The sequence below is a fragment of the Hypomesus transpacificus genome, chromosome 11, assembly GCF_021917145.1.
Source record: "Hypomesus transpacificus isolate Combined female chromosome 11, fHypTra1, whole genome shotgun sequence".
Taxonomy (NCBI): domain Eukaryota; kingdom Metazoa; phylum Chordata; class Actinopteri; order Osmeriformes; family Osmeridae; genus Hypomesus; species Hypomesus transpacificus.
This window is the reverse complement of record NC_061070.1, coordinates 433,364-460,074: the sequence shown is the minus strand read 5'-3', so window position 1 is coordinate 460,074 and position 26,711 is coordinate 433,364. Positions and strand designations below refer to the sequence as shown.

Here is a 26,711-nt window from a genome sequence, read left to right as displayed (position 1 = left end):
CCTGTGTTTGGGACAGCCTGTGTGTGGCATCCTCATTACTCTCTTTCTGACAAATGGCTTATTGAACGTTCAACACCGTCTCATTCTTTACTGTACATGAATCCCCTGACTGTGGGTGTGTGGCCATGCATAGCTAGGGTGCTTTGAGAGACTGTAGGCCTAGGCACAGGTAGAAACACTTACTGCGTTGAGAGACTGTAGGCCTAGGCACAGGTAGAAACACTTACTGCCTTGAGAGGCTGTAGGCCTACGTACAGGTAGAAACACTTACTGCTTTGAGAGACTGTAGGCCTAGGTACAGGTAGAAACACTTACTGCTTTGAGAGACTGTAGGCCTAGGTACAGGTAGAAATACTTACTGCTTTGAGAGGCTGTAGGCCTAGGTACAGGTAGAAACACTTACTGCTTTGAGAGACTGTAGGCCTAGGTACAGGTAGAAACACTTACTGCTTTGAGAGACTGTAGGCCTAGGTACAGGTAGAAACACTTACTGCTTTGAGAGACTGTAGGCCTAGGTACAGGTAGAAACACTTACTGCTTTGAGAGACTGTAGGCCTAGGTACAGGTAGAAACACTTACTGCTTTGAGAGACTGTAGGCACAGGTAGAAAACACTTACTGCTTTGAAAGACTGTAGGCCTAGGCACAGGTAGAAACACTTAGTGCTTTGAGAGACTGTAGGCCTAGGTACAGGTAGAAACACTTACTGCCTTGAGAGGCTGTAGGCCTAGGCACAGGTAGAAACACTTACTGCCTTGAGAGACTGCAGGCCTAGGCACAGGTAGAAACACTTACTGCTTTGAGAGACTGTAGGCACAGGTAGAAAACACTTACTGCTTTGAAAGACTGTAGGCCTAGGCACAGGTAGAAACACTTACTGCCTTGAGAGGCTGTAGGCCTAGGCACAGTTAGAAACACTTACTGCCTTGAGAGACTGCAGGCCTAGGCACAGGTAGAAACACTTACTGCTTTGAGAGACTGTAGGCACAGGTAGAAAACACTTACTGCTTTGAAAGACTGTAGGCCTAGGCACAGGTAGAAACACTTAGTGCTTTGAGAGACTGTAGGCCTACGTACAGGTAGAAACACTTAGTGCTTTGAGAGACTGTAGGCCTAGGCACAGGTAGAAACACTTACTGCCTTGAGAGGCTGTAGGCCTACGTACAGGTAGAAACACTTACTGCTTTGAGAGACTGTAGGCCTAGGTACAGGTAGAAACACTTACTGCTTTGAGAGACTGTAGGCCTAGGTACAGGTAGAAATACTTACTGCTTTGAGAGACTGTAGGCCTAGGTACAGGTAGAAACACTTACTGCTTTGAGAGACTGTAGGCCTAGGTACAGGTAGAAACACTTACTGCTTTGAGAGACTGTAGGCCTAGGTACAGGTAGAAACACTTACTGCTTTGAGAGACTGTAGGCCTAGGTACAGGTAGAAACACTTACTGCTTTGAGAGACTGTAGGCCTAGGTACAGGTAGAAACACTTACTGCTTTGAGAGACTGTAGGCCTAGGTACAGGTAGAAACACTTACTGCTTTGAGAGACTGTAGGCCTAGGTACAGGTAGAAACACTTACTGCTTTGAGAGACTGTAGGCCTAGGTACAGGTAGAAACACTTACTGCTTTGAGAGACTGTAGGCACAGGTAGAAAACACTTACTGCTTTGAAAGACTGTAGGCCTAGGCACAGGTAGAAACACTTAGTGCTTTGAGAGACTGTAGGCCTAGGTACAGGTAGAAACACTTACTGCCTTGAGAGGCTGTAGGCCTAGGCACAGGTAGAAACACTTACTGCCTTGAGAGACTGCAGGCCTAGGCACAGGTAGAAACACTTACTGCTTTGAGAGACTGTAGGCACAGGTAGAAAACACTTACTGCTTTGAAAGACTGTAGGCCTAGGCACAGGTAGAAACACTTACTGCCTTGAGAGGCTGTAGGCCTAGGCACAGGTAGAAACACTTACTGCCTTGAGAGACTGCAGGCCTAGGCACAGGTAGAAACACTTACTGCTTTGAGAGACTGTAGGCACAGGTAGAAAACACTTACTGCTTTGAAAGACTGTAGGCCTAGGCACAGGTAGAAACACTTAGTGCTTTGAGAGACTGTAGGCCTACGTACAGGTAGAAACACTTAGTGCTTTGAGAGACTGTAGGCCTAGGTACAGGTAGAAACACTTACCGCTTTGAGAGACTGTAGGCCTAGGTACAGGTAGAAACACTTAGTGCTTTGAGAGACTGTAGGCCTAGGCACACGTCGAAACACTTACTGCTTTGCATCCACTTTTCTGACAGTGTGATTCTTAATTTGATTCGTCAGCAAAAGTGCAAACAGGACCCTGGAGGGGTGAGATGAATGTTTATAAGAACATCCTGGGACTAAATGGAATAATACATGCAGTGTGTGTTTGGGGGTATGGTGAGGATACATTAGCCCAGTAGGCACGGTTATGATGGCCTAATTCAGACCATTCACCACTAATATTAGCTAATCTGACATATCAGGGAGTGGAAACAAATAAATCCTCTCCTCTTCTTTCTCTGTTTTCCTCTCCTCCTCTCCTGTTTTCTTCCCTCTTCCCTGCTCTCTTCAGTCCCTTTACCTCTCTCCAGACCTGCCAACAGGTGCAAACATCAGATGGACATTATGAGAAGTGTTGAAAGCTTCCCTCAGGACTCGACCTTCTCTTTGTGTCAAACGACTCCTTTCTGCATGACTTTCTCTGTTCTCTGGTGGCGGCAGTTTGCATTTTCTCCCAGGCTGCGTGTGTGTTTGGTCATGTGCAGTGTGTTTGTGTCGGTGTGTATGTAAGGCTGTGACTGTGTGTGTGTGTGTGTGTGTGTGTAGGGCTGTGATAAAGATTGCACAGAAACATGGAACTGTAGTGCAGCAAAGAGGAAAATGGCATGTCATTATAGAAGTGCCAATCTCTCAAAGCAAATATGATTTAATTTAAGGTTCTTGTGGTGCTTATAGACTTGTGCTATCTTATGGTGGTGGTTATAGACTTGTGCTTTCTTATTGTGGTGCTTATAGACTTGTGCTTTCTTATTGTGGTGCTTATAGACTTGTGCTATCTTATGGTGGTGGTTATAGACTTGTGCTTTCTTATTGTGGTGCTTATAGACTTGTGCTATCTTATGGTGGTGCTTATAGACTTGTGCTTTCTTATTGTGGTGCTTATAGACTTGTGCCATCTTATGGTGGTGCTTATAGACTTGTTCTGATGTTATTGAATTTGAACCTCCTCAACCCAAATGTTGGCATGTCATGTTGCCAAGGAGATAACAGAACACGTTACAAGAGAGAACATGATAGAAAATGATACCGTGCACATGCCCACACAATGGTCTCCAGACGCCTGTCAACGGCACGTTCATGAAATGAGAATCTTCAACAGATCTCTCTGCTTAATCCTGTTTCGTGGCGTGACGTTTAATTAGTCTAAGAAAGTAATTGATTTAGTGGGATTTCCCCCAGTGTAATGTGGCACTGTAGTGAGATTATTCCGCCTAGCTGCTGCCTCTGCCAGACACACCTTCAACAACAGCCTTTTGCCCTCCCCGCTAAAGCAACCAAACCTGATGCGAATATTAACATTATGAATATACAGTGCCCTCCAAAAGTATTGGAACAGTGAGGCGAATTCCTTTATTTTTGCTGTAGACTGAAAACATTTGGGCTTGACATCAAATAATGAACGTGAGACCAGAGATCAACGTTTCAGCTTTTATTTCCAGGTATTTACATCAGGATCTGATGCACAACTAAGAAAATATCACATTTTGTTTGAATCCACCCATTTGTCATGTGATCAAAAGTATTGGAACAGATATACTTAAAACATATTTAAGTGAATAAGACTTAATATTTAGTTGCAAATCCTTTGCTTTCAATAACTGCAGCAAGTCTGTGACCCATTGACGTCACCAAACTTTTGCATTCTTCCTTTTTGATGCTTTCCCAGGCTTTCACTGCAGCCTCTTTCAGTTGTTGTTTGTTTTGTGGGGTTCCTCCCTTCAGTCTCCTCTTAAGCAGGTAAAATGCATGCTCTATAGGGTTTAAGTCTGGAGATTGACTTGGCCAGTCTAATACCTTCCATTTCTTGCCCCTGATGAACTCCTTTGTTGTTTTGGCAGTGTGTTTTGGGTCGTTATCTTGCTGCATGATGAAGGCTCTGCCAATCAGTTTGGTTGCATCTTTCCTTAAATTGGCAGACAAAATGTTTCTGTAGACTTCCGAGTTCATTTTGCTGCTGCCATCATGTGTTACATCCTCAATGAAGATTAATGAGCCCGTCCCAGAAGAAGCCATGCAAGCCCAAGCCATGACATTACCTCCACCGTGTTTCACAGATGAGCTTGTGTGTTTGGGATCATGAGCAGTTCCTTTCTTTCTCCAAACTTTAGCCTTTCCATCACTTTGGTAAAAGTTAATCTTTGTCTCATCAGTCCATAAAACTTTGTCCCAGAATTTTTGAGGTTCATCTCTGTACTTTTTGGCAAATTCCAGCCTGGCCTTCCTATTCTTCTTGCTAATGAGTGGTTTGCATCTTCTGGTGTAGCCCTTGCACTTTTGTTCATGAAGTCTTCTGCGAACATTAGATAGTGATACCTTCACTCCTGCCATCTGGAGGTTGTTGCTGATCTCACTAACAGTTGTTTTAGGGTCTTTCTTTACAGCTCTCAGAATGTTTCTGTCATCAACTGCTGATGTTTTCCTTGGTCTACCTGTTCGACGTCTGTTACTTAGTACACCAGTAGTTTTCTTCTTCTTCAGGACATTCCAAATGGTTGTACTGGCTATGGCCAATGTTTCTGCAATGGCTCTGATTGATTTTCCATCTTCTCTAAGACTCACAATTGCTTGTTTTTCACCCAAAGACAGCGCTCTGGTTTTCATGTTGTTTTCACCTCTGAATACAGTCTGCATAGACAAAACCTATCTTACCCAATCTGAACCTGAGTGTAGACATTCAGTGGTATTTATTGATTGAATAATGTATGTAATAGGACACACCTGGGCAACAAAACACACCTGTCAGTCACATGTTCCAATACTTTTGCTCACGTGACAAATGGGTGGGTTCGAACAAAAAGGTGATATTTTCTAATTTGTGCATCAGATCCTGATGTAAATACCTGGAAATAAAAGCTGAAACGTTGATCTCTGGTTTCACATTCATCGTTTGATGTCAAGCCCAAATGTTTTCAGTCTACAGCAAAAATAAAGGAATTGGCCTCACTGTTCCAATACTTTTGGAGGGCACTGTATCTCGTAAAATCTTCTTTTAAGTTGAAGTAGAGGGGCCCAATTGTATAACAATTCTGCACATTAAATGTCATTGTTAGTGTATTTTTTGGACCCAGTGTTGTCTGATGTGCCGCCCTCAGACGGACAGGCCCTCTGCCGCTCTCCTCATCTCGTCCTCTGCCCTGCTCCTCATCTCGTCCTCTGCCCTTCTCCTCATCTCGTCCTCTGCCCTGCTCCTCATCTCGTCCTCTGCCCTGCTCCTCATCTCGACCTCTGCCCTGCTCCTCATCTCGTCCTCTGCCCTGCTCCTCATCTCGTCCTCTGCTCTGCTCCTCATCTCGTCCTCTGCCCTGCTCCTCATCTCGTCCTCTGCCCTGCTCCTTATCTCGTCCTCTGCCCTGCTCCTCATCTCATCCTCTGCCCTGCTCCTCATCTCGTCCTCTGCCCTGCTCCTCATCTCGTCCTCTGCCCTGCTCCTCATCTCGTCCTCTGCCCTGCTCCTCATCTCGTCCTCTGCCCTGCTCCTCATCTCGTCCTCCTACCAGCTCTCGCGTCCAAACAGCTCTTCTCCTGGCTCTCACTCAGGATTTGCATTAAGTGACATTTTGCTGTAATGCTAATAAGACAGTTGGTGTTTTCAATCAATCAGCTGATGAAAGGCGCGGCGTTTGGGGCCCGTGTGAGGATGTGGAGGTGAGATAAAAGGGATGGTAATGCTTAGGCAGCAGGCTGGTAATTGAGTAAGTGGCTACTAGGACCACAGGCTAGCTTAGCTTGTTCAGCCTACTCAGCTGTTTCTCCAAATGGACTTCTCTGAACTGGGCTTGTAAACGGCTGCTGGATAAAATGTCATGTTTCTTAAACCCCGGTGTATCCAATGGCATTGATCCTTCCAGTTCCTCTTGCCAGTTTTCACTTCCTAATTTGAAACGGCCTAATTCCTGGACCCTGCAAGTCGAATCTTCCCACCCCGATCTTGTTCTAGAACCTTCCATATCATGCCTTGTTCTAGAACCTTTCTCAACCAATCTCACCCAGAAGGTTTAGCCATCCGTCTGTCTGTCTGTCTGGGATCTCGTCCGGCTGTCCTCCTCCTCTCTTCCCAGCTTCCCAGCATTGTGATGCTTTAGGCAGGCAAGGGATGAGTGTTTCCTGGCAACCAGTTGTCAGCACACCTGTAAATCCATACTCGTCAAGTGGAGCCGTCAGAGAAGTCGTGCTGAGCAGCAGAGTCTGTGTTCTGTAGTGACCCCTGGCACCTCAAAGGCCCGACTGTTACTTAGGAACGTAAGGTTCGACCGCAGAGCAGTCTGCCATCTGTGAATATCAATACAGGCTGTATTCTATGTGTGCATATAAGATGTATGTCTGGAAATAGGCTCCGTATTCTGTGTGAATATCACACGGTGTGGCCCACTTCACACGACACATATCAGTAACAAGGTTTCATCAAAGATAAGTGTCCCATGCTCCACTAAACTCATTATGCTGCAACCTCGTTTCCAGATCACAAGACGCCTCCTCTGTCCACTGACATGAGCGGGGAACGTTCATGATTTGACGTAGAGGAACCGCCTCATGCACTTTACATGCCAGTGGGCCCAGAAACGGCTTCCGTTTGTGGATGCCTCGCAATGGGCAGTATTTATTTGTCCAAGTCCATCTCATCTCCAGCTTCTCAGGATGCCGCAGCCGTCCTCATATCTGAGCTGGGCAGATACCCTCTGGTGGTTCCCGATAGTTAATCTCGTCGAGTCCATTTTTGCTATTGCTGATTGCTTATCGAGATGCTGATGGCTCAGTCAACAAGGGGAGTGCGCTTTCCCAGGCCCTCTCCCTCGCACGCTAATCCCACAGCAGACACAGGCTCCCACCACAGGATGGGAAGAGCAATTGTCACGCTCGCTACATTTCACGGCTCTGAGCGTCCAGGAAGATTGTGTGGGAATGGATATTCAATAGGTTATCTCTGAGATCCGAATCAATGTGCCGCAGAGTAGAATGGTGAAATGGGAACAGGTCGTCGGACGGACGTGGCCCGGGTGATGGGCTGAGGAGCGGGTGGTCTCCAGCCTGCGGGGGGGGAAGCCTTGAGAAGGAGCGGGAAGGAAGTCCACACGAGGGGTCCTCCAGACTCCATCTCTGGGTGTGTAGATACAGGGTGATGGGGGGTCAAAGGCTTCGCAGTCACAGTCAGACAAGCCAGACTGTTCGGAGAAAAGTGTCAAGATGCAACATTATTCCAGGACAGTAGAGAGAGATGAGTTGGTAATGACTCTTTCCTCGTGGGTGGGCGGGGGTGGGGGTGTACAACTAACTCAGAAGCGCCGAAGATGTTTGACTCCTTCGTACCCCAACACCACATTCAAGGACTCAAACCGCTGCACCGCGTTGCGTCGTCATAACGTACATGGTTGGTTGTAGCACGGTGGTTAGCTCAGCATTCGCCTTCAGTTCAAATCCCTTTCTTCCATCCTAATAATATACTGTACATGCACAGACTAGTCATGTTACGGCAGCCTTTCTGTTGCGCTGCAGTCACTGGGATTTCAATTATATTCGATTTCACTGCAATGTTTAATATCAGTTTATGATTTCTTAGTTGCAAGATAAGGATAGACAGACGCTGACAGTGGATTAAACATCTGGTGCTACACGGACTATAACAGCACATAAATGTCTGTATAAATATCTCCTTATGAATATCTCTGGATCTCCTAGGCGCTCTGCTTTCCCATGCAGGAGCCTGTGGGATTGTGATTGGACCAAATGAGGGCCAATTGTTGATCTCCAGGGCTTGAATCTCCCTGTAAAACAAACCAGGTTTTTGGATGAATAAAATAAAAAAGCCATTTCATTTGTCAAATGGCCAAAACAGCCGTACCATTACCAATGCCCAAACGAGTGTTGCGCAAACACACGTACTGTAAAGGGGAGTTTGATTTATTTATTTTTCCTCCCGATTTGCAGATTGTAGTAATGCAAGTAACACAAGTAACGCTAAACATTTTTAGTAACTGTAATGCCATTACTGAAGTTATCAACAGTAACGCGTTACATTACTGTTACAGACAAATGTAATATTATTACAAAGTAACGAGTTACCCCCAACACTGGTGACCAGTCCTAACGAAGGACATGCTACAGGTCGTTTGGAAGAACTTACAACAGATGGTCTTCTAGAGATGGTCAATCAATCAATGTAGCGGTCTCTGTGATTGGCTAGCCCTAGTCAATCAGTGACAGTTTAAGACAATTAACCCCAAGGCCAAGCCTCCCAAAGTCCTTTGATGTTACAGCTCCCTCTGTAAATGAGGAGGTAGTAAATGAAACATTGAGGGACACAAGACACAATCTCCTTGATCTAAAGGTCAGAGGAGCTGCATCGATTGATCTATCCAAAACGACACCCCTCAGGTCACGGGAATTCAAGTCTCCCATTCTCCACACTTCTTCAAGTTCAAGTTCAAGTCTTTTATTTGTCAGGTGCACAGAGCAACACAAGGTTAGACTGGGCACTGAAATTCTTAAGACAAGACAACGCAAGCACTTGGCATAACATAACATATAAGTACACAGAACAAATTTACATCTATGCTGAGCTTAGATAAGTGAACTTCCTAAATATACAGATAGCAATAAATAAACGACTATACTAACCCTAACACTAAAACTTCCTAAATCTGGCTCCTTAAAACAACAGGTCATAAATACCTTAAGACAATCTGACTTCTTTCCCCACAAGATATAGTCATATAAGATTCTACACCCATCCTCCAGAGTATGTATCCTACAGAGCCTCATTTTCTTACGTTCACTGTATCTTTTATCAATGATCAAAGGAGTTTACATAGTACCACTTATAAAACACATACATTGTAACTAATGTAGACTTATGGTTGCAGTGGTCATTTCTGTCCGCTTCTTTTGAAGCTTTTCACAAACCCAAACTTGCCACATAAAACATGGCAGCTACCACCCGGCACAGAGTTGTGTTAATAACAACATGCCTCCAGTCATTTGGGGTTTCCTCTACCAGGCAAGGACAAGGCCTGGGACCTGTGCTTCTTCTAAACACAAACAGTCGGTTGATTTCGAAGCCTCTCTTCAGTTAAAGACTCGTGATTCCATCATCTGCAGACAGTCTCCCTTCCTCCCACTAGCCTCTGAGGACAGGCTGCTGTTCCCCTTGCTAGCCTGCAGGGGGAGCTGTTCTGTCACTGTGCAGCCCATTGGCCTCTCACCAAGGCATACCCGTATTTATGCCTCTGTTGTTCTCCAGCCAGCCAGACTGCTCTTGTTAAGTAAGGCAGCTCGAGATGGATTAGACCCAAATACCACCGTTTTGGATGAATATTTGAACCCCTTTTTAAGACACGAGCGAAGGGAGAAAGGATGGAAGAATTAGTGCGTCTGTCTGCTCTCTCTGACCAGCACCATGTGTTTCTCCTCAACAGCACATGCCATTAAAAGTCTGTCTTAAAGGTGGGCTGTTGTTCACACATCTGCCAAAGACGTTCCGTGGATGCCGTAGATCCTGGGAGATCCATGCTCTGTATTAGAACAGCGGAGTGCACGCGTGCATGTACAGTTGCAATCAGAAATATTCAACCCCCCAAAGATTTTAAGGATTTATCATTTAAAGTTTTGTCAGAGAGCAAGATTCTGCTTCGGATGACTTCTTTATGAGTTGAGTATTAGACTAAATCAACGCAGAACATGCATGATGTAGCATTTGTGTGCAACAGTATATTTAGTTAAGATGGCCGTGTCACAATTACTCAACCTCTATATAGTTTTTATTGTTTTTGAAGCTGTCTGTCTGAGATGATTCCATCACACCTGAAGGGCCTTGGCTATAAGATGATGGCCAAAACATGTCATCTTTCAACAGACACCATTGGGAGGAATAATAAGGAAGTTAAAAATTTATGGAACAGCTGCAAACCTGCCTGACCATGGAAAAAGCCCAACATTTCATAAAGGGCCCTTAGGACCTTAGTCAGGGCAGCTAAGGGAAACCCCTGTGTAACTGAAACACCTACAGGATGACCTGATGCAGGCTGGTACAGGATGACCTGATGCAGGCTGGTACAGGATGACCTGATGCAGGCTGGTACAGGATGACCTGATGCAGGCTGATACAGGATGACCTGATGCAGGCTGGTACAGGACCTGATGCAGGCTGGTACAGGATGACCTGATGAAGGCTGGTACAGGATGACCTGATGCAGGCTGGTACAGGATGACCTGATGAAGGCTGGTACAGGATGACCTGATGCAGGCTGGTACAGGATGACCTGATGCAGGCTGGTACAGGATGACCTGATGCAGGCTGGTACAGGACCTGATGCAGGCTGGTACAGGATGACCTGATGCAGGCTGATACAGGATGACCTGATGCAGGCTGGTACAGGATGACCTGATGCAGGCTGATACAGGATGACCTGATGCAGGCTGGTACAGGACCTGATGCAGGCTGGTACAGGATGACCTGATGCAGGCTGGTACAGGATGACCTGATGCAGGCTGGTACAGGATGACCTGATGCAGGCTGGTACAGGACCTGATGCAGGCTGGTACAGGACCTGATGCAGGCTGGTACAGGATGACCTGATGCAGGCTGATACAGGATGACCTGATGCAGGCTGATACAGGATGACCTGATGCAGGCTGGTACAGGACCTGATGCAGGCTGGTACAGGACCTGATGCAGGCTGGTACAGGATGACCTGATGCAGGCTGATACAGGATGACCTGATGCAGGCTGGTACAGGACCTGATGCAGGCTGGTACAGGATGACCTGATGCAGGCTGGTACAGGACCTGATGCAGGCTGGTACACGATGACCTGATGCAGGCTGGTACAGGATGACCTGATGAAGGCTGGTACAGGATGACCTGATGAAGGCTGGTACAGGATGACCTGATGCAGGCTGGTACAGGATGACCTGATGCAGGCTGGTACAGGATGACCTGATGAAGGCTGGTACAGGATGACCTGATGAAGGCTGGTACAGGACCTGATGCAGGCTGGTACAGGACCTGATGCAGGCTGGTACAGGACCTGATGCAGGCTGGTACAGGATGACCTGATGAAGGCTGGTACAGGACCTGATGCAGGCTGGTACAGGATGACCTGATGCAGGCTGGTACAGGATGACCTGATGAAGGCTGGTACAGGATGACCTGATGCAGGCTGGTACAGGACCTGATGCAGGCTGGTACAGGATGACCTGATGAAGGCTGGTACAGGATGACCTGATGCAGGCTGGTACAGGATGACCTGATGCAGGCTGGTACAGGACCTGATGCAGGCTGGTACAGGATGACCTGATGAAGGCTGGTACAGGATGACCTGATGCAGGCTGGTACAGGACCTGATGCAGGCTGATACAGGATGACCTGATGCAGGCTGATACAGGATGACCTGATGCAGGCTGATACAGGATGACCTGATGCAGGCTGGTACAGGACCTGATGCAGGCTGGTACAGGATGACCTGATGAAGGCTGGTACAGGACCTGATGCAGGCTGGTACAGGATGACCTGATGCAGGCTGGTACAGGACCTGATGCAGGCTGGTACAGGATGACCTGATGAAGGCTGGTACAGGATGACCTGATGCAGGCTGGTACAGGATGACCTGATGAAGGCTGGTACAGGATGACCTGATGCAGGCTGGTACAGGATGACCTGATGCAGGCTGGTACAGGATGACCTGATGCAGGCTGGTACAGGATGACCTGATGCAGGCTGGTACAGGATGACCTGATGAAGGCTGGTACAGGATGACCTGATGAAGGCTGGTACAGGATGACCTGATGAAGGCTGGTACAGGACCTGATGCAGGCTGGTACAGGATGACCTGATGAAGGCTGGTACAGGATGACCTGATGAAGGCTGGTACAGGATGACCTGATGCAGGCTGGTACAGGACCTGATGCAGGCTGGTACAGGACCTGATGCAGGCTGGTACAGGATGACCTGATGAAGGCTGGTACAGGATGACCTGATGCAGGCTGGTACAGGACCTGATGCAGGCTGGTACAGGATGACCTGATGCAGGCTGGTACAGGATGACCTGATGCAGGCTGGTACAGGATGACCTGATGCAGGCTGATACAGGACCTGATGCAGGCTGGTACAGGATGACCTGATGCAGGCTGGTACAGGACCTGATGCAGGCTGGTACAGGATGACCTGATGAAGGCTGGTACAGGATGACCTGATACAGGCTGGTACAGGATGACCTGATGAAGGCTGGTACAGGATGACCTGATGCAGGCTGGTACAGGATGACCTGATGCAGGCTGGTACAGGATGACCTGATGCAGGCTGGTACAGGATGACCTGATGAAGGCTGGTACAGGATGACCTGATGAGGCTGGTGCAGGATGACCTGATGCAGGCTGGTACAGGATGACCTGATGCAGGCTGGTACAGGATGACCTGATGCAGGCTGGTACAGGATGACCTGATGCAGGCTGGTACAGGACCTGATGCAGGCTGGTACAGGATGACCTGATGCAGGCTGATACAGGATGACCTGATGCAGGCTGGTACAGGACCTGATGCAGGCTGGTACAGGATGACCTGATGCAGGCTGGTACAGGACCTGATGCAGGCTGGTACAGGATGACCTGATGCAGGCTGGTACAGGACCTGATGCAGGCTGGTACAGGATGACCTGATGCAGGCTGGTACAGGATGACCTGATGCAGGCTGGTACAGGATGACCTGATGCAGGCTGGTACAGGATGACCTGATGCAGGCTGGTACAGGATGACCTGATGAAGGCTGGTACAGGATGACCTGATGAAGGCTGGTACATGATGACCTGATGCAGGCTGGTACAGGATGACCTGATGCAGGCTGGTACAGGACCTGATGCAGGCTGGTACAGGATGACCTGATGCAGGCTGATACAGGATGACCTGATGCAGGCTGGTACAGGACCTGATGCAGGCTGGTACAGGATGACCTGATGCAGGCTGGTACAGGATGACCTGATGAAGGCTGGTACAGGACCTGATGCAGGCTGGTACAGGATGACCTGATGAAGGCTGGTACAGGACCTGATGCAGGCTGGTACAGGACCTGATGCAGGCTGGTACAGGATGACCTTATGCAGGCTGGTACAGGATGACCTGATGAAGGCTGGTACAGGATGACCTGATGAAGGCTGGTACAGGATGACCTGATGAAGGCTGGTACAGGACCTGATGCAGGCTGGTACAGGATGACCTGATGCAGGCTGGTACAGGATGACCTGATGCAGGCTGGTACAGGATGACCTGATTCAGGCTGGTACAGGATGACCTGATGAAGGCTGGTACAGGATGACCTGATGAGGCTGGTGCAGGATGACCTGATGCAGGCTGGTACAGGATGACCTGATGAGGCTGGTGCAGGATGACCTGATGCAGGCTGGTACAGGACCTGATGCAGGCTGGTACAGGATGACCTGATGCAGGCTGGTACAGGATGACCTGATGCAGGCTGGTACAGGACCTGATGCAGGCTGATACAGGATGACCTGATGCAGGCTGATACAGGATGACCTGATGCAGGCTGATACAGGATGACCTGATGCAGGCTGATACAGGATGACCTGATGCAGGCTGATACAGGATGACCTGATGCAGGCTGGTACAGGACCTGATGCAGGCTGGTACAGGATGACCTGATGCAGGCTGGTACAGGATGACCTGATGCAGGCTGATACAGGATGACCTGATGCAGGCTGGTACAGGATGACCTGATGCAGGCTGATACAGGATGACCTGATGCAGGCTGGTACAGGATGACCTGATGAGGCTGGTGCAGGATGACCTGATGCAGGCTGGTACAGGACCTGATGAAGGCTGGTACAAGTGCTTCAGTGGCAACTTTAAGATGTGCACTGAATAAACAAGGACTTCATGGCCGGACTCCAAGACGCTTCTTATTCTTCACCACAAAGAACATCAAAAGTCGACTCCAATATGCCAGGAGGAATTTGGATATGACTACAACGTTTTGGGAGACAGTTCTATGGACTGATGAAACCAAACTGAAACTGTTTGGACATATGGACCAGCGGTTTGTCTGGCATGCAAAAGGCAGGCTTCTGACCAGGAGAATCTCATCCCCACAGTCAAGCATGGAGATGGGTCATGGATGATGTGGGGCTGTTTTTCTGCGGCAGGAACTGGCAATCTTGATCATGTACCTGCATCATGGATTGCCACAAATACCAGGCCAGTTTAAAGAGGAACGTGATGCCTTCTGTTGGCAAATTAAACCTTGGTGATGATTGGACTTTAAGGGCGCTTACATTTAGTCATTTAGCAGACGCTCTTATCCAGAGCGACTTACAGTAAATACAGGGACATTCCCCCCGAGGCAAGTAGGGTGAAGTGCCTTGCCCAAGGACACAACGTCATTTTGGCACGGCGGGGAATCGATCCGGCAACCTTCTGATTACTAGCCCGACTCCCTCACCGCTCAGCCATCTGACTCCATTTCCACCATCACTTTACAATGGTCCCAAGCACAACTCCAAGTCAACCAAAGCTTGGCTGAAAAAAAGATCCTGGAACGTCCTGAAGTGGTCTTCTCAGTCACCAGATATAATCCCATTACAAATCTTTGGTGGGATTTAAAGAAGGCAGTTGCACGTGAAGGATGGGCAAAGATTCCCATTGAGAGGTGTAAGAAACGTTATAGGACTTACCGAAAATGTTTGTTAGAAGTTATGAAAGCTAAAGGATGCCCCACAAAGTACTGAAGCTGGGGGCTGATTAATACTGCACATGCACGTGTTAAAATAGATACATTTTTCATTTGAACTTCAAAGTTAAGTCAACTTCTGTTGTCAAAATAACCTAATGTAAATATTTGTTGTTGTTCAATGAAGTTTCATTTCCAAGGTCATTTGTCATTATCTTTCATCCACATCACAAACATTTTTTTTGAGGTGAGGGGTTGAACATTTCTGATTGCAACTATAAGTATGCATGTTTAGCTCGGTGCTTAAGCTCTGCTCAACAAAAGAACTCTGAGTACTGTCTAATTATTATTATTATTAAGTAAAATAACCTCCTCAAGATTTCACCCCACACGCACCCACCCACCCACCCACCCCAGCCTGGATATTGATTGGTTCTTCACCTCAAAATGAAAGCCTTTGTGTGGTGCTCCTGTTCTGCTCTGAGGCGGCATTGAAACCCAACTGATCCATTATGTTGAATGGACATCTGATGGCAGCTTGTCATCGGTCGATACACTGTCAATGGAGTGGACTGAGTTTCCATTAAAACATGATTGGCTTCAGCTGTGGCAGAGAAGGGGGGTCTCTCCCGCTGGCCTTCATCACAGTGTTGAGCCAGTGGCCGTGCAGGGTCATCTGGACTACCGCAGGAACACACCGTGGGGCTGCTTTCTCCCGCTGTAAATGGAATTTCTCTGGACATGGAAGTTGGGTTCAGTCCAGTGCCTTTCCAGTTTGGCCCTGGTCCAATTTGCATTTACATTTAGTCATTTAGCAGACGCTCTTATCCAGAGCGATTTACAGTAAGTACAGGGACATTCTCCCCGAGGCAAGTAGGGTGAAGTGTCTTGCCCAAGGACACAACAATTTGAGACTGTTCAGTTTGGCCCTTGTTCAGTTTGGCCCTGGTCCAAATTGAGACTGTTCAGTTTGGCCCTTGTTTAGTTTGGCCCTGGTCCAGTTTGAGCCTGTTCAGTTTGGCCCTTGTTCAGTTTGGCCCTGGTCCAGTTTGAGCCTGTTCAGTTTGGCCCTTGTTCAGTTTGGCCCTGGTCCAGTTTGTGACTGTTCAGTTTGGCCCTTGTTCAGTTTGGCCCTGGTCCAGTTTGAGACTGTTCAGTTTGGCCCTGGTCCAGTTTGAGACTGTTCAGTTAGGCCCTTGTTCAGTTTGGCCCTGGTCCAGTTTGTGACTGTTCAGTTTGGCCCTTGTTCAGTTTGGCCTTGGTCCAGTTTGTGACTGTTCAGTTTGGCCCTGGTTCAGTTTGGCCCTGGTCCAGTTTGAGCCTGTTCAGCCAAATCGGACCCGTCCTGCAATAACGGCAAGAACATTTTGTCCGATAAGCAAGACGAAGATAGTTTCATCCCTATCCTCGCGTTAAGCTACCAATAGTTGCAGAGAGGGAGGAAGAGAGAGGGTGAAGGAAAGGGAGAGACAGCGTGCACATTTGGGACATTGTGACCGCAGTTGCAGTTGTTACACAGCCAATACCCTAGGCTTTGCTGTGTCTCCATTGATCTATCTGGAGATGTGTTTGTATATCTGAAGGTGTGTGCTAATACAGTGCCCTCCAAAAGTATTGGAACAGTGAGGCCAATTCCTTTATTTTTGCTGTAGACTGAAAACATTTGGGCTTGACATCAAACGATGAATGTGAAACCAGAGATCAACGTTTCAGCTTTTATTTCCAGGTATTTACATCAGGATCTGATGCACAAATTAGAAAATATCACCTTTTTGTTCGAACCCACCCATTTGTCACGTGAGCAAAAGTATTGGAACATGTGACTGACAGGTGTGTTTTGTTGCCCAGGTGTGTCCTATTACATACATTATTCAATCAATAAATACCACTGAATGTCTACACTCAGGTTCAGATTGGGTAAGATAGGTTTTGTCTATGCAGACTGTATTCAGAGGTGAAAACAACATGAAAACCAGAGCGCTGTCTTTGGGTGAAAAACAAGCAATTGTAAGTCTTAGAGAAGATGGAAAATCAATCAGAGCCATTGCAGAAACATTGGCCATAGCCAGTACAACCATTTGGAATGTCCTGAAGAAGAAGAAAACTACTGGTGTACTAAGTAACAGACGTCGAACAGGTAGACCAAGGAAAACATCAGCAGTTGATGACAGAAACATTGTGAGAGCTGTAAAGAAAGACCCTAAAACAACTGTTAGTGAGATCAGCAACAACCTCCAGATGGCAGGAGTGAAGGTATCACTATCTACTGTTCGCAGAAGACTTCATGAACAAAAGTACAAGGGCTACACCAGAAGATGCAAACCACTCATTAGCAAGAAGAATAGGAAGGCCAGGCTGGAATTTGCCAAAAAGTACAGAGATGAACCTCAAAAATTCTGGGACAAAGTTTTATGGACTGATGAGACAAAGATTAACTTTTACCAAAGTGATGGAAAGGCTAAAGTTTGGAGAAAGAAAGGAACTGCTCATGATCCCAAACACACAAGCTCATCTGTGAAACACGGTGGAGGTAATGTCATGGCTTGGGCTTGCATGGCTTCTTCTGGGACGGGCTCATTAATCTTCATTGAGGATGTAACACATGATGGCAGCAGCAAAATGAACTCGGAAGTCTACAGAAACATTTTGTCTGCCAATTTAAGGAAAGATGCAACCAAACTGATTGGCAGAGCCTTCATCATGCAGCAAGATAACGACCCAAAACACACTGCCAAAACAACAAAGGAGTTCATCAGGGGCAAGAAATGAAAGGTATTAGACTGGCCAAGTCAATCTCCAGACTTAAACCCTATAGAGCATGCATTTTACCTGCTTAAGAGGAGACTGAAGGGAGGAACCCCACAAAACAAACAACAACTGAAAGAGGCTGCAGTGAAAGCCTGGGAAAGCATCAAAAAGGAAGAATGCAAAAGTTTGGTGACGTCAATGGGTCACAGACTTGCTGCAGTTATTGAAAGCAAAGGATTTGCAACTAAATATTAAGTCTTATTCACTTAAATATGTTTTAAGTATATCTGTTCCAATACTTTTGATCACATGACAAATGGGTGGATTCAAACAAAATGTGATATTTTCTTAGTTGTGCATCAGATGCTGATGTAAATACCTGGAAATAAAAGCTGAAACGTTGATCTCTGGTCTCACGTTAATTATTTGATGTCAAGCCCAAATGTTTTCAGTCTACAGCAAAAATAAAGGAATTCGCCTCACTGTTCCAATACTTTTGGAGGGCACTGTATATCTGAAAATGTGTGTATTTTTGAAGACGTGTATCTGAAGATGTGCGTGTGCCATCTGGAGGTGTGTGTGTGTGTGTGTGTAATACACACTCCATATGTATAGATGATGGGATCAGGAGCCAAGCCCCTATCCACTCAGCATCCAATACACCGTGTGTACAGCAGCCGAGCGTCCAATCAGCATCCAATAGAACACATGCACAGAGGCCGGATACCCAATCAGCATCCAATAGAACGCCGGTCTAGTGTCTGGAGCAGGAAGTGATTGCCATGGTAATGAAGTAGCAGGAAGAGGGTCGTCCACCTGTCTCAGGTCATACGTGGTTGCTTGGCGATGTGTCCCTGTCCTTCACCGCGGGGGACGGGTGGGGGGGGGGGTGGAGGGGGGCTCGATGGGGGGGCGGGCTCGGTCGTCTCCACTCCAGGAAGTCACTCCTATATCCTAGCAATTATCCGGATCACCAGCTAGCAGGATAGAGAAATGTTCCATCCCTATCGCTCCTCTACGAGGGACGCGCCATTGTGACGGCTGTGTTATTATAATGGCCGTTCACTGTGGAGGGGGGGGGGGGGGGGGGAAGGGGACGAAAGGGACATCACAGAGAGAGTACTTCATTAAAAAGCGTGAAATTGAAAGCTGTTTCTCCCATCTGACCGGCAGATTCCCCCACCCACTCAGAGCCAGAGCAGCCCAGAATAGACTCAGGGCTGGGGAGACGTCCTCCTCCCCTCTCCCTCCCCGCTCCCCGGCCTCCTGAGGCCATCTGCCTGGCCACACTGGGGTCATCCATCCACAATACGTCCGTCAATCTGCACCACTAGTTGAAGGGATTGGCTGGAGATTGAAATGAGGATTTGAACTCAGATGAGATGAACATGTATAACTATGAAATTAGAAGTGTTGAAAATGACGGCGGTTTACACTTTGTTTCTGGAGACGACTCAAAGAAAAGCGACCCATAATTACATCCCGTTTTTGCAGAGAGAAGCATTTGGCCGTGGTTCAGTTCCTTTATTAGAGGCACTTAGGGACAGTCAGCCTTAGCCAAAGCTTTTTACTGATTTGTTCAATCATTGAAGTTGTGTTTGCTGATGTTGTGTATTATGCTGTATCTTGACTTGTTTTGTGTTTCTTATTTGTTCCCCTTCCTCTGTTCTCTCTCTCCCTCCACCTCCCTCTTTTCTTCCCTCCCTCCTCCATCTCGCGCCTCTTCTCTTACTCTCCTCCTCCTCCCGTCTTATCTTCCTCTCCTCCTCCCCTCTTCTCTTCCTCTCCTCTTCCTCTCCTCCCCTCTTCTCTTCCTCTCCTCCCCTCTTCTCTTCCTCTCCTCTTCCTCCCCTCTTCTCTTCCTCTCCTCCTCCCCTCTTCTCTTCCTCTCCTCCTCCTCCCTTCTTCTCTTCTCTCCTCCTCCCCTATTCTCTTCCTACGCTCTCCTCTTCCTCTCCTCCTCCCCTTTTCTCTTCCCCTCCTCGTCCCCTCTTCTCTTCCTCTCCTCCTCCCTTCCTCCTTTCCTCTTCTCTTCCTTTCCTCCTCCTGCCTCTCCAGCTGACAGCACGGTCCCTTCCGGTGGTCCAGTCAGATGAACGTCTCCAGCCTCTACTCAGCCACCTCAGGTAACAGACCTCCTCACCATCTCCTCCTGACTCCACCATCCCCTCCTGACTCCTCCATCCCCTCCTGACTCCTCCATCCCCTCCTGACTCCACCATTTCCTCCTGACTCCACCATCCCCTCCTGACTCCTCCATCCCCTCCTGACTCCTCACCATCCCCTCCTGACTCCTCACCATCTCCTCCTGACTATTCCACCATCCCCTCCTGACTCCTCCATCCCCTCCTGACTCCTCACCATCCCCTCCTGACTCCTCCATCCCCTCCTGACTCCTCACCATCTCCTCCTGACTATTCCACCATCCCCTCCTGACTCCACCATTTCCTCCTGACTCCTCACCATCCCCTCCTGACTCCTCCATCCCCTCCTGACTCCTCACCATCTCCTCCTGACTATTCCTCCATCCCCTCCTGACTCCACCATTTCCTCCTGACTCCTCCATCCCCTCCTGACTATTCCTCCTTCTCCTCCTGACTATTCCTCCTTCTCCTCCTGACTATTCCTCCATCCCCTCCTAACTCCACCATTTCCTCCTGACTCCTCCATCCCCTCCTGACTATTCCTCCTTCTCCTCCTGACTATTCCTCCATCTCCTCCTGACTATTCCTCCTTCTCACCCAGGGCAGTAACAATCAGGGCATTATACTTCTAGACTAAGAGTGACCTGGCTGTAGTAAACTGAAAACAGCAAACTTGACACTCGCAGGTCTTGTGTGGATTTCACCCCGGACATAATCTAAAATAAGACCCATGACAAACCTATCTTAGGATGGGTCATTTGTAGGAGACCGTTTTTTTAGTAGGAGACTGGTTTACCGTGATCCAGCTGTTTGCCTCTGTTTCCCAGAAGCCCTTGGGTCTGTGGTTGCCCAGCAGCGGCAGCAGGTCCTCTGAGGGCACGTGTCCTCTCCCCCTCCAAGCCTGATAATGGAGCCACACAGCAGAACTAATGTGCCACTGCTTTTCTTTATAGTGGCGTGACCAGGAAGTGTTCACCCCTGTTCCCAGGATACTGCTGGGTGGTAACACATTAGACCCTCTCCCCTAACACACACACACACACACACAGGGATGCATGCACACACACGCACGTTGCTCTGGACGTTATTCTCCTTCAGCACACCCCCTCAGACACGTCCTCTTGCTCCGTCTACAGCCACCGCGGTGCTTTCTCTCAGTGGCCTCGCTGGTTCGTGTCAGGGTCAGAGTCTGTGCTGTGGGGAAATGACTCAGCCCCGGCCCCGGCACGCACACACACACACACTAGGATTAATAGATCCCTTGCAGGTGTGAGTCCAGCAGGACACAGGAAGGAGCTCTGCTGGATCTGGAAAGCCCTGCTCTCTGTATTTACCCCCCATCCACCACATCCATCCCAACCACACAACTGTTCTAAATCCCCCCCACATCCAGCCCCCCCCCACACACACACACCCACATCCAGCCCTCCTTACATGCATCCACCACCACGTCCTCCCCGCCGCCACCCAGCCATCAGTGGGTGGGGGCCGGCCACTCCACAGCCTAGTGAATAAGGGTCATAAGTTGTCACACGGGGGGGGGTGAGAGAGGGGAGGAGGGAGAGAAGCAGACAAACAAGGGTGAGAGAGTGGCCGGAAAGAGAGGGAGGGATAAAGAGCAAGGGTGTGTGGGAGAACGTTTGGGGAACAGGGCGAGCTACTCTGGTGCCCTTGCAAGCTCGTGATCTGGACCTGCCAGATAAGAGAGAGAGAGAGAGGAGAGCCAGTCTCCCTGCCCTGGAAGACAGCAGGGGCCTTTAGCTAAGCAGGCTGATGAGAGGAGAGGGCCGGGACCAGGAGGGCAGGGCGGGGCACAGGGGCTCTCCATCACAGCTTAAGCAGCCTGCGGAAGCCTGGGCTTGAGTGTTCACTGGAGTGTGTGTATGTGTGAATGCACACCCGTGTACTTAACATCAGGCAGCTCATCCTCCTGTCGTGTGTGGTACTGTGTGAGAGAGAGAGAGAGGGAGAGAGGGAGAGAGAGAGCTCTTCTCTCGCCCTGCCAACTCCCCTTCAGGATCCCCCTGCATCACCGACACCACAAATCTGTTTTCAAAGACAGCTTTTACAGTGCCAGTGATGCCCTTTTACAACATGTTCAGCAGACTCTCGCATCTCTTATTTGGATGCAGAGGCGTGGGGTTTGAGGTCAGAGTCAAGCGTGTATTAGAGCAGTATTTAGAGGCTGTATGTTATACATGATTTATCATCTTTTTCCAGCTTGGGGAGGTTTGATATCTAGTGTGTCATTCAGGAGGGTATTTAATTGAATTACTCTCATGGAATAAATACACAATAACCAGTCGTGTGTGTGTGTACCATATATGGTGAAATTCATCATGTCTTGATGTTTTTTTGATTACACAGTACAGGAGGGTCTTCAGTTGATGGAGCGTGTAGGTTTTGTTCAACGGATCTAATTACAGGGGTGTGTGTGTCTGTCTTAGTGTTTTATTGATCAGTTGTTCATTGGCAAGGCCCACTAAAGTTACTTAAGGCAAGTCAGTTCATTTATGGAGGGTCTGGCCCTAATGTCAAACACTGGGATATCAATCAAACTGATATTGATCAATGTAATTGATCTGGAACTTTTTAACCTTTTATCTCAGGGGTAAGACAAGGAGACGAGACCCAAAGTTGTTGAGATCTTTTTCTGCTGTGGCGTGTCGCTTTGTGACGAGAGAGAGGCCGAGGGAGAGGCCGAGGGAGAGGCCGAGGGAGAGGCCGAGGGAGAGGACGAGGGACCTAAAGCTCGTTCTCTTCCTCTTTGGGATAACACTGTTCCTCATCTCCTCCTGTAGTCATGCCTACGTGGGCCAGGACTACAGCATCCAGAAGAACATCGGGAGGATCTCCCTGGAGCAGATAGACCCGGTCAGTACACACACCCACTGACACACACACACACATACATACACTCACACACTGACACACACAGACTTACTGTTTGCCCTTCTCCTCCCCCATATCTCCTCACCCATACCTCCTCCCCCATTTCTCCTCCCCCATATCTCCTCCCCCATATCTCCTCCCCCATTTCTCCTCCCCCATATCCTGGTCCCCCATATTTCCTCCCCCATATTTCCTCCCCCATATCTCCTCCCCCATATCCTGGTCCCCCATATCCTGGTCCCCCATATTTCCTCCCCCATATCTCCTCCCCCATATCTCCCCCCCCATATCTCCTCCCCCATATCTCCTCCCCCACATCTCCTCCCCCACATCTCCTCCCCCACATCTCCTCCCCCACATCTCCTCCCCCATATCCTGGTCCCCCATATCCTGGTCCCCCATATTTCCTCCCCCATATCTCTTCCCCCATATCTCCTCCCCCATATCTCCTCCTCCATATCCTGGTCCCCCATATCTCCTCACCCACATCTCCTCCCCCATATCTCCTCCCCCATATTTCCTCCCCCATATCTCCTCCCCCATATCTCCTCCCCCATTTCTCCTCCTCCATATCCTGGTCCCCCATATTTCCTCCCCCATATTTCCTCCCCCATATCTCCTCCCCCATATCCTGGTCCCCCATATCCTGGTCCCCCATATTTCCTCCCCCATATCTCCTCCCCCATATCTCCCCCCCCCATATCTCCTCCCCCATATCTCCTCCCCCATATTTCCTCCCCCATATCTCCTCCCCCACATCTCCTCCCCCACATCTCCTCCCCCACATCTCCTCCCCTATATCCTGGTCCCCCATATCCTGGTCCCCCATATTTCCGCCCCCATATCTCCTCCCCCATATCTCTTCCCCCATATCTCGTCCTCCATATCCTGGTCCCCCATATCCTGGTCCCCCATATCTCCTCACCCACATCTCCTCCCCCATATCTCCTCCTCCATATTTCCTCCCCCATATCTCCTCCCCCATATCTCTTCCCCCATATCTCCTCCCCCATATCTCCTCCCCCATATCTCTTCCCCCACATCTCCTCCCCCATATCTCCTCCCCCACATCTCTTCCCCCATATCTCCTCCCCCACATCTCTTCCCCCACATCTCCTCCTCCATATCCTGGTCCCCCATATCTCCTCCCCCACATCTCCTCCCCCATATCCTGGTCCCCCATGCCTCTCTGCTGCCTCCCCCACATCTCCTCCTCCATATCCTGGTCCCCCATGCCTCTCTGCTGCCTCCCCCACATCTCCTCCATATCCTGGTCCCCCATGCCTCTCTGCTGCCTCCCCCAGCTCTCCTCCAGGTCCTTCCCCCTGTGCATGCGGCAGCTCCACCGCGCCCTGAGGGAGAGCCACCACCTGCGGCACGGCGGGCGCATGCAGTACGGCCTGTTCCTGAAGGGCATCGGCCTCACTCTGGAGCAGGCCCTGCAGTTCTGGAGGTCAGAGTTCATCAAGGGCAAGGTGGACACTGACAAGGTAAACATGTCCTTCACTTGATCCGAGTTCAACATAAGTTTACGTGGAGACTAGGCCTGGGCCGGTTACCGCTTTCAAGGTATACCGCGGTTTGAAAACGTCACGGTTTCAATACCTCTCAAATTTTCTACGTTATATTTTTTTTTAATGTCTCGTCAAAGACAGAAAGTGCAGGAATCCCTCAGGTTTTACGCAGCGGAGAAAGTAACCCTCAGGTTGCAACAAGTTAAGAGAGTTAGCGTGTTTAGCGCTGGTGAAATAAACACCAACAGTACTATTGAACAGTACTTTTGGCATGTTACCGACTGAGGCAGAGAACACTGCTAATTAACTAGCTAGCATCAGCTAGTTTCACGTTAGCCTACGTTACACCAGAGCCATAGAAAAATATTGGGGGTGAGCAGATTAGCCCATTATAGGTCTTTCAAATCTCACACATTGGCTGTGAAACGTACACATTTCAACCATTTCTCACGCTGTGAAGCGCAGATTTCTGCGGCGTTGATAGTTGTCTCGAGTTATACAGAGGTAAAAAACAGACAATAAGAATGGTGTTGTGGTATTTTTGTGTTCCAACAAAATATTTTAGAACTGTAATCGCGATACCGTGGTTGTTTTTCTCAAGGTTATCCTACCATCAAAATCTGATACCAGACCATGCCTAGTGGAGACCTTAGAAAGAATGTCAGTGAAATGTATTTGAATCATGGCAGAGTATGTTGTGTTATACTACTAGAATATGCTGTCGGGGTAAAACATGGTGGTTGGTTAGTGTGAGATCCAAAAGAAACGATCTTGGATGTCAAAGATTGAGTTGTTTCAGATGGAATGTATGTTTTACATTTCCAATCTCTCTTGCATGCCTGGTACATCCTGGAGGCCTGGTACATTTAACAAGAACATTTAAATGTTGTCAAACTTCTCTTCCTCTTCGTTCTCTTCCTCCTCGTTCTCTTCCTCCTCGTTCTCTTCATCTTCCTCCTCTTCCCAGGTAACTGATGGGTGCTTTCCTAAAATCACCTCAGTCTAGTCTGCTCTCCCTCTCTCTCTCTCCATCCCTGGATCTCTATCCCTTGCTCTCTCTCAATCCCTCTCTCCCTGTCTCTCTCTCTATCCCTCACTCTCTCTATCCCCCTCACTCTATGATTTTATGTAAAGCACTTTGAGCTGCAATTCTTGTATGAAAAGTGCTATATAAATAAAGTCTTACTTACTTACTCTATCCCCCACTCTCTATCCCTCTCACTCTCTCCCCCTCACTCTCTATCCCTATCTCTCTCTATCCATCTCTCTCTCTATCCATATCTCTGTCTATCCCTCTCTCTCTCTCAATCCCGCCTCTCTCTATCCCCCTCTCTCTATATCACTCACTCTCTCTCCCCCTCACTCTATCCCCCTCTCTCAATCCCTCTCTCTCTATCCTCTCTCAATCCCCCCTCTCTCTATCCCTCTCTCCATCCCTCACTCTCCTCTCTATCCCCCTCTCTCTCAAGGAGTGTGTGTGTATGTGTGTGTCAGAGAGTGTGTAATGGTAGCTAGCTGTGGTTAATGAGTTAGAGTACCGGGTGATTTCATGGTTGGGATGCGGGGCTGTAGATAGAGTTCAGGTAGGGTGTGTGACAGTGGCCTCACGCTGAGGAATCCAGGTTTATCCTCCAGGGATTATCCTGTGTCTCTCAGACTGTCTGGAGACAGGTGTGTCATCTACAGGTTAGAATAAATATATTTGTTGTTTATCTTTGGCCTTGTTATTTTCAGGTCCACAGGATGTGTCACTTGCCAAAACACAAACCTGCTAGTGTTAAGGGCTACATCATAGTAATACATTTGTTTGTTCATTTGAAATGTCCTCAGTGGGTTAATCCCTGTGAAAATAGATCTGCCTTTGTTTTTGTATTTTTTTTTTTATGTATTTATTTTACAGAGTCGATCTGTCATGCAAGTGAGGGGAATCAAGCAGCAGCTGAATAATGCATGTGGTTATACAGGCCTGACAGCAGTGTGGTGATGGAGCAGGGGGGCACGCATAGGACAGGTGATACTGGTGGTGACAGACTGAAAACAGGCTGGTGAGGTGCTGTGTTGGGGACAGCCTCTCGCTCTCTCTCTCTCTCTCTTGCCCTCTCTCTCTCTTGCTCTCTCTCTCTGATTCCCACTCATTCTCTCACTCTCACTCTCTCCATGTGACAGCAGTGATGTCTCGTGTTATTAAAATGATGTGCAGTTTTCTGATGGGACCGATTGAATTGTCATACGAGTATTTCCACTCTTCCCCTCTGGTAAACACAGTGTCTCGTGTGCCTGGTAACACAGTGTCTTGTGTGCCTGGTAACACAGTGTCTCGTGTGCCTGGTAACACAGTGTCTTGTGTGCCTGGTAACACAGTGTCTCGTGTGCCTGGTAACACAGTGTCGAGTGTGCCTGATAACACAGTGTCGAGTGTGCCTGGTAACACAAGTGTTGAGTGTGCCTGG

General features: G+C 48.4%; 1 protein-coding gene across 1 annotated transcript in view; it reads left to right on the top strand.

Moving 5' to 3' along the window:
• Positions 1–26,711, top strand: part of prim2 (DNA primase subunit 2) — a 71,019-nt gene that overhangs the window by 19,196 nt on the left and 25,112 nt on the right. The window contains exons 8-10 of the mRNA XM_047028611.1: positions 19,770–19,837; positions 22,657–22,729; positions 24,052–24,237. Of these exons, the coding sequence (XP_046884567.1) occupies positions 19,770–19,837; positions 22,657–22,729; positions 24,052–24,237 (327 nt within the window). The remainder of the gene's footprint in view (positions 1–19,769; positions 19,838–22,656; positions 22,730–24,051; positions 24,238–26,711) is intronic.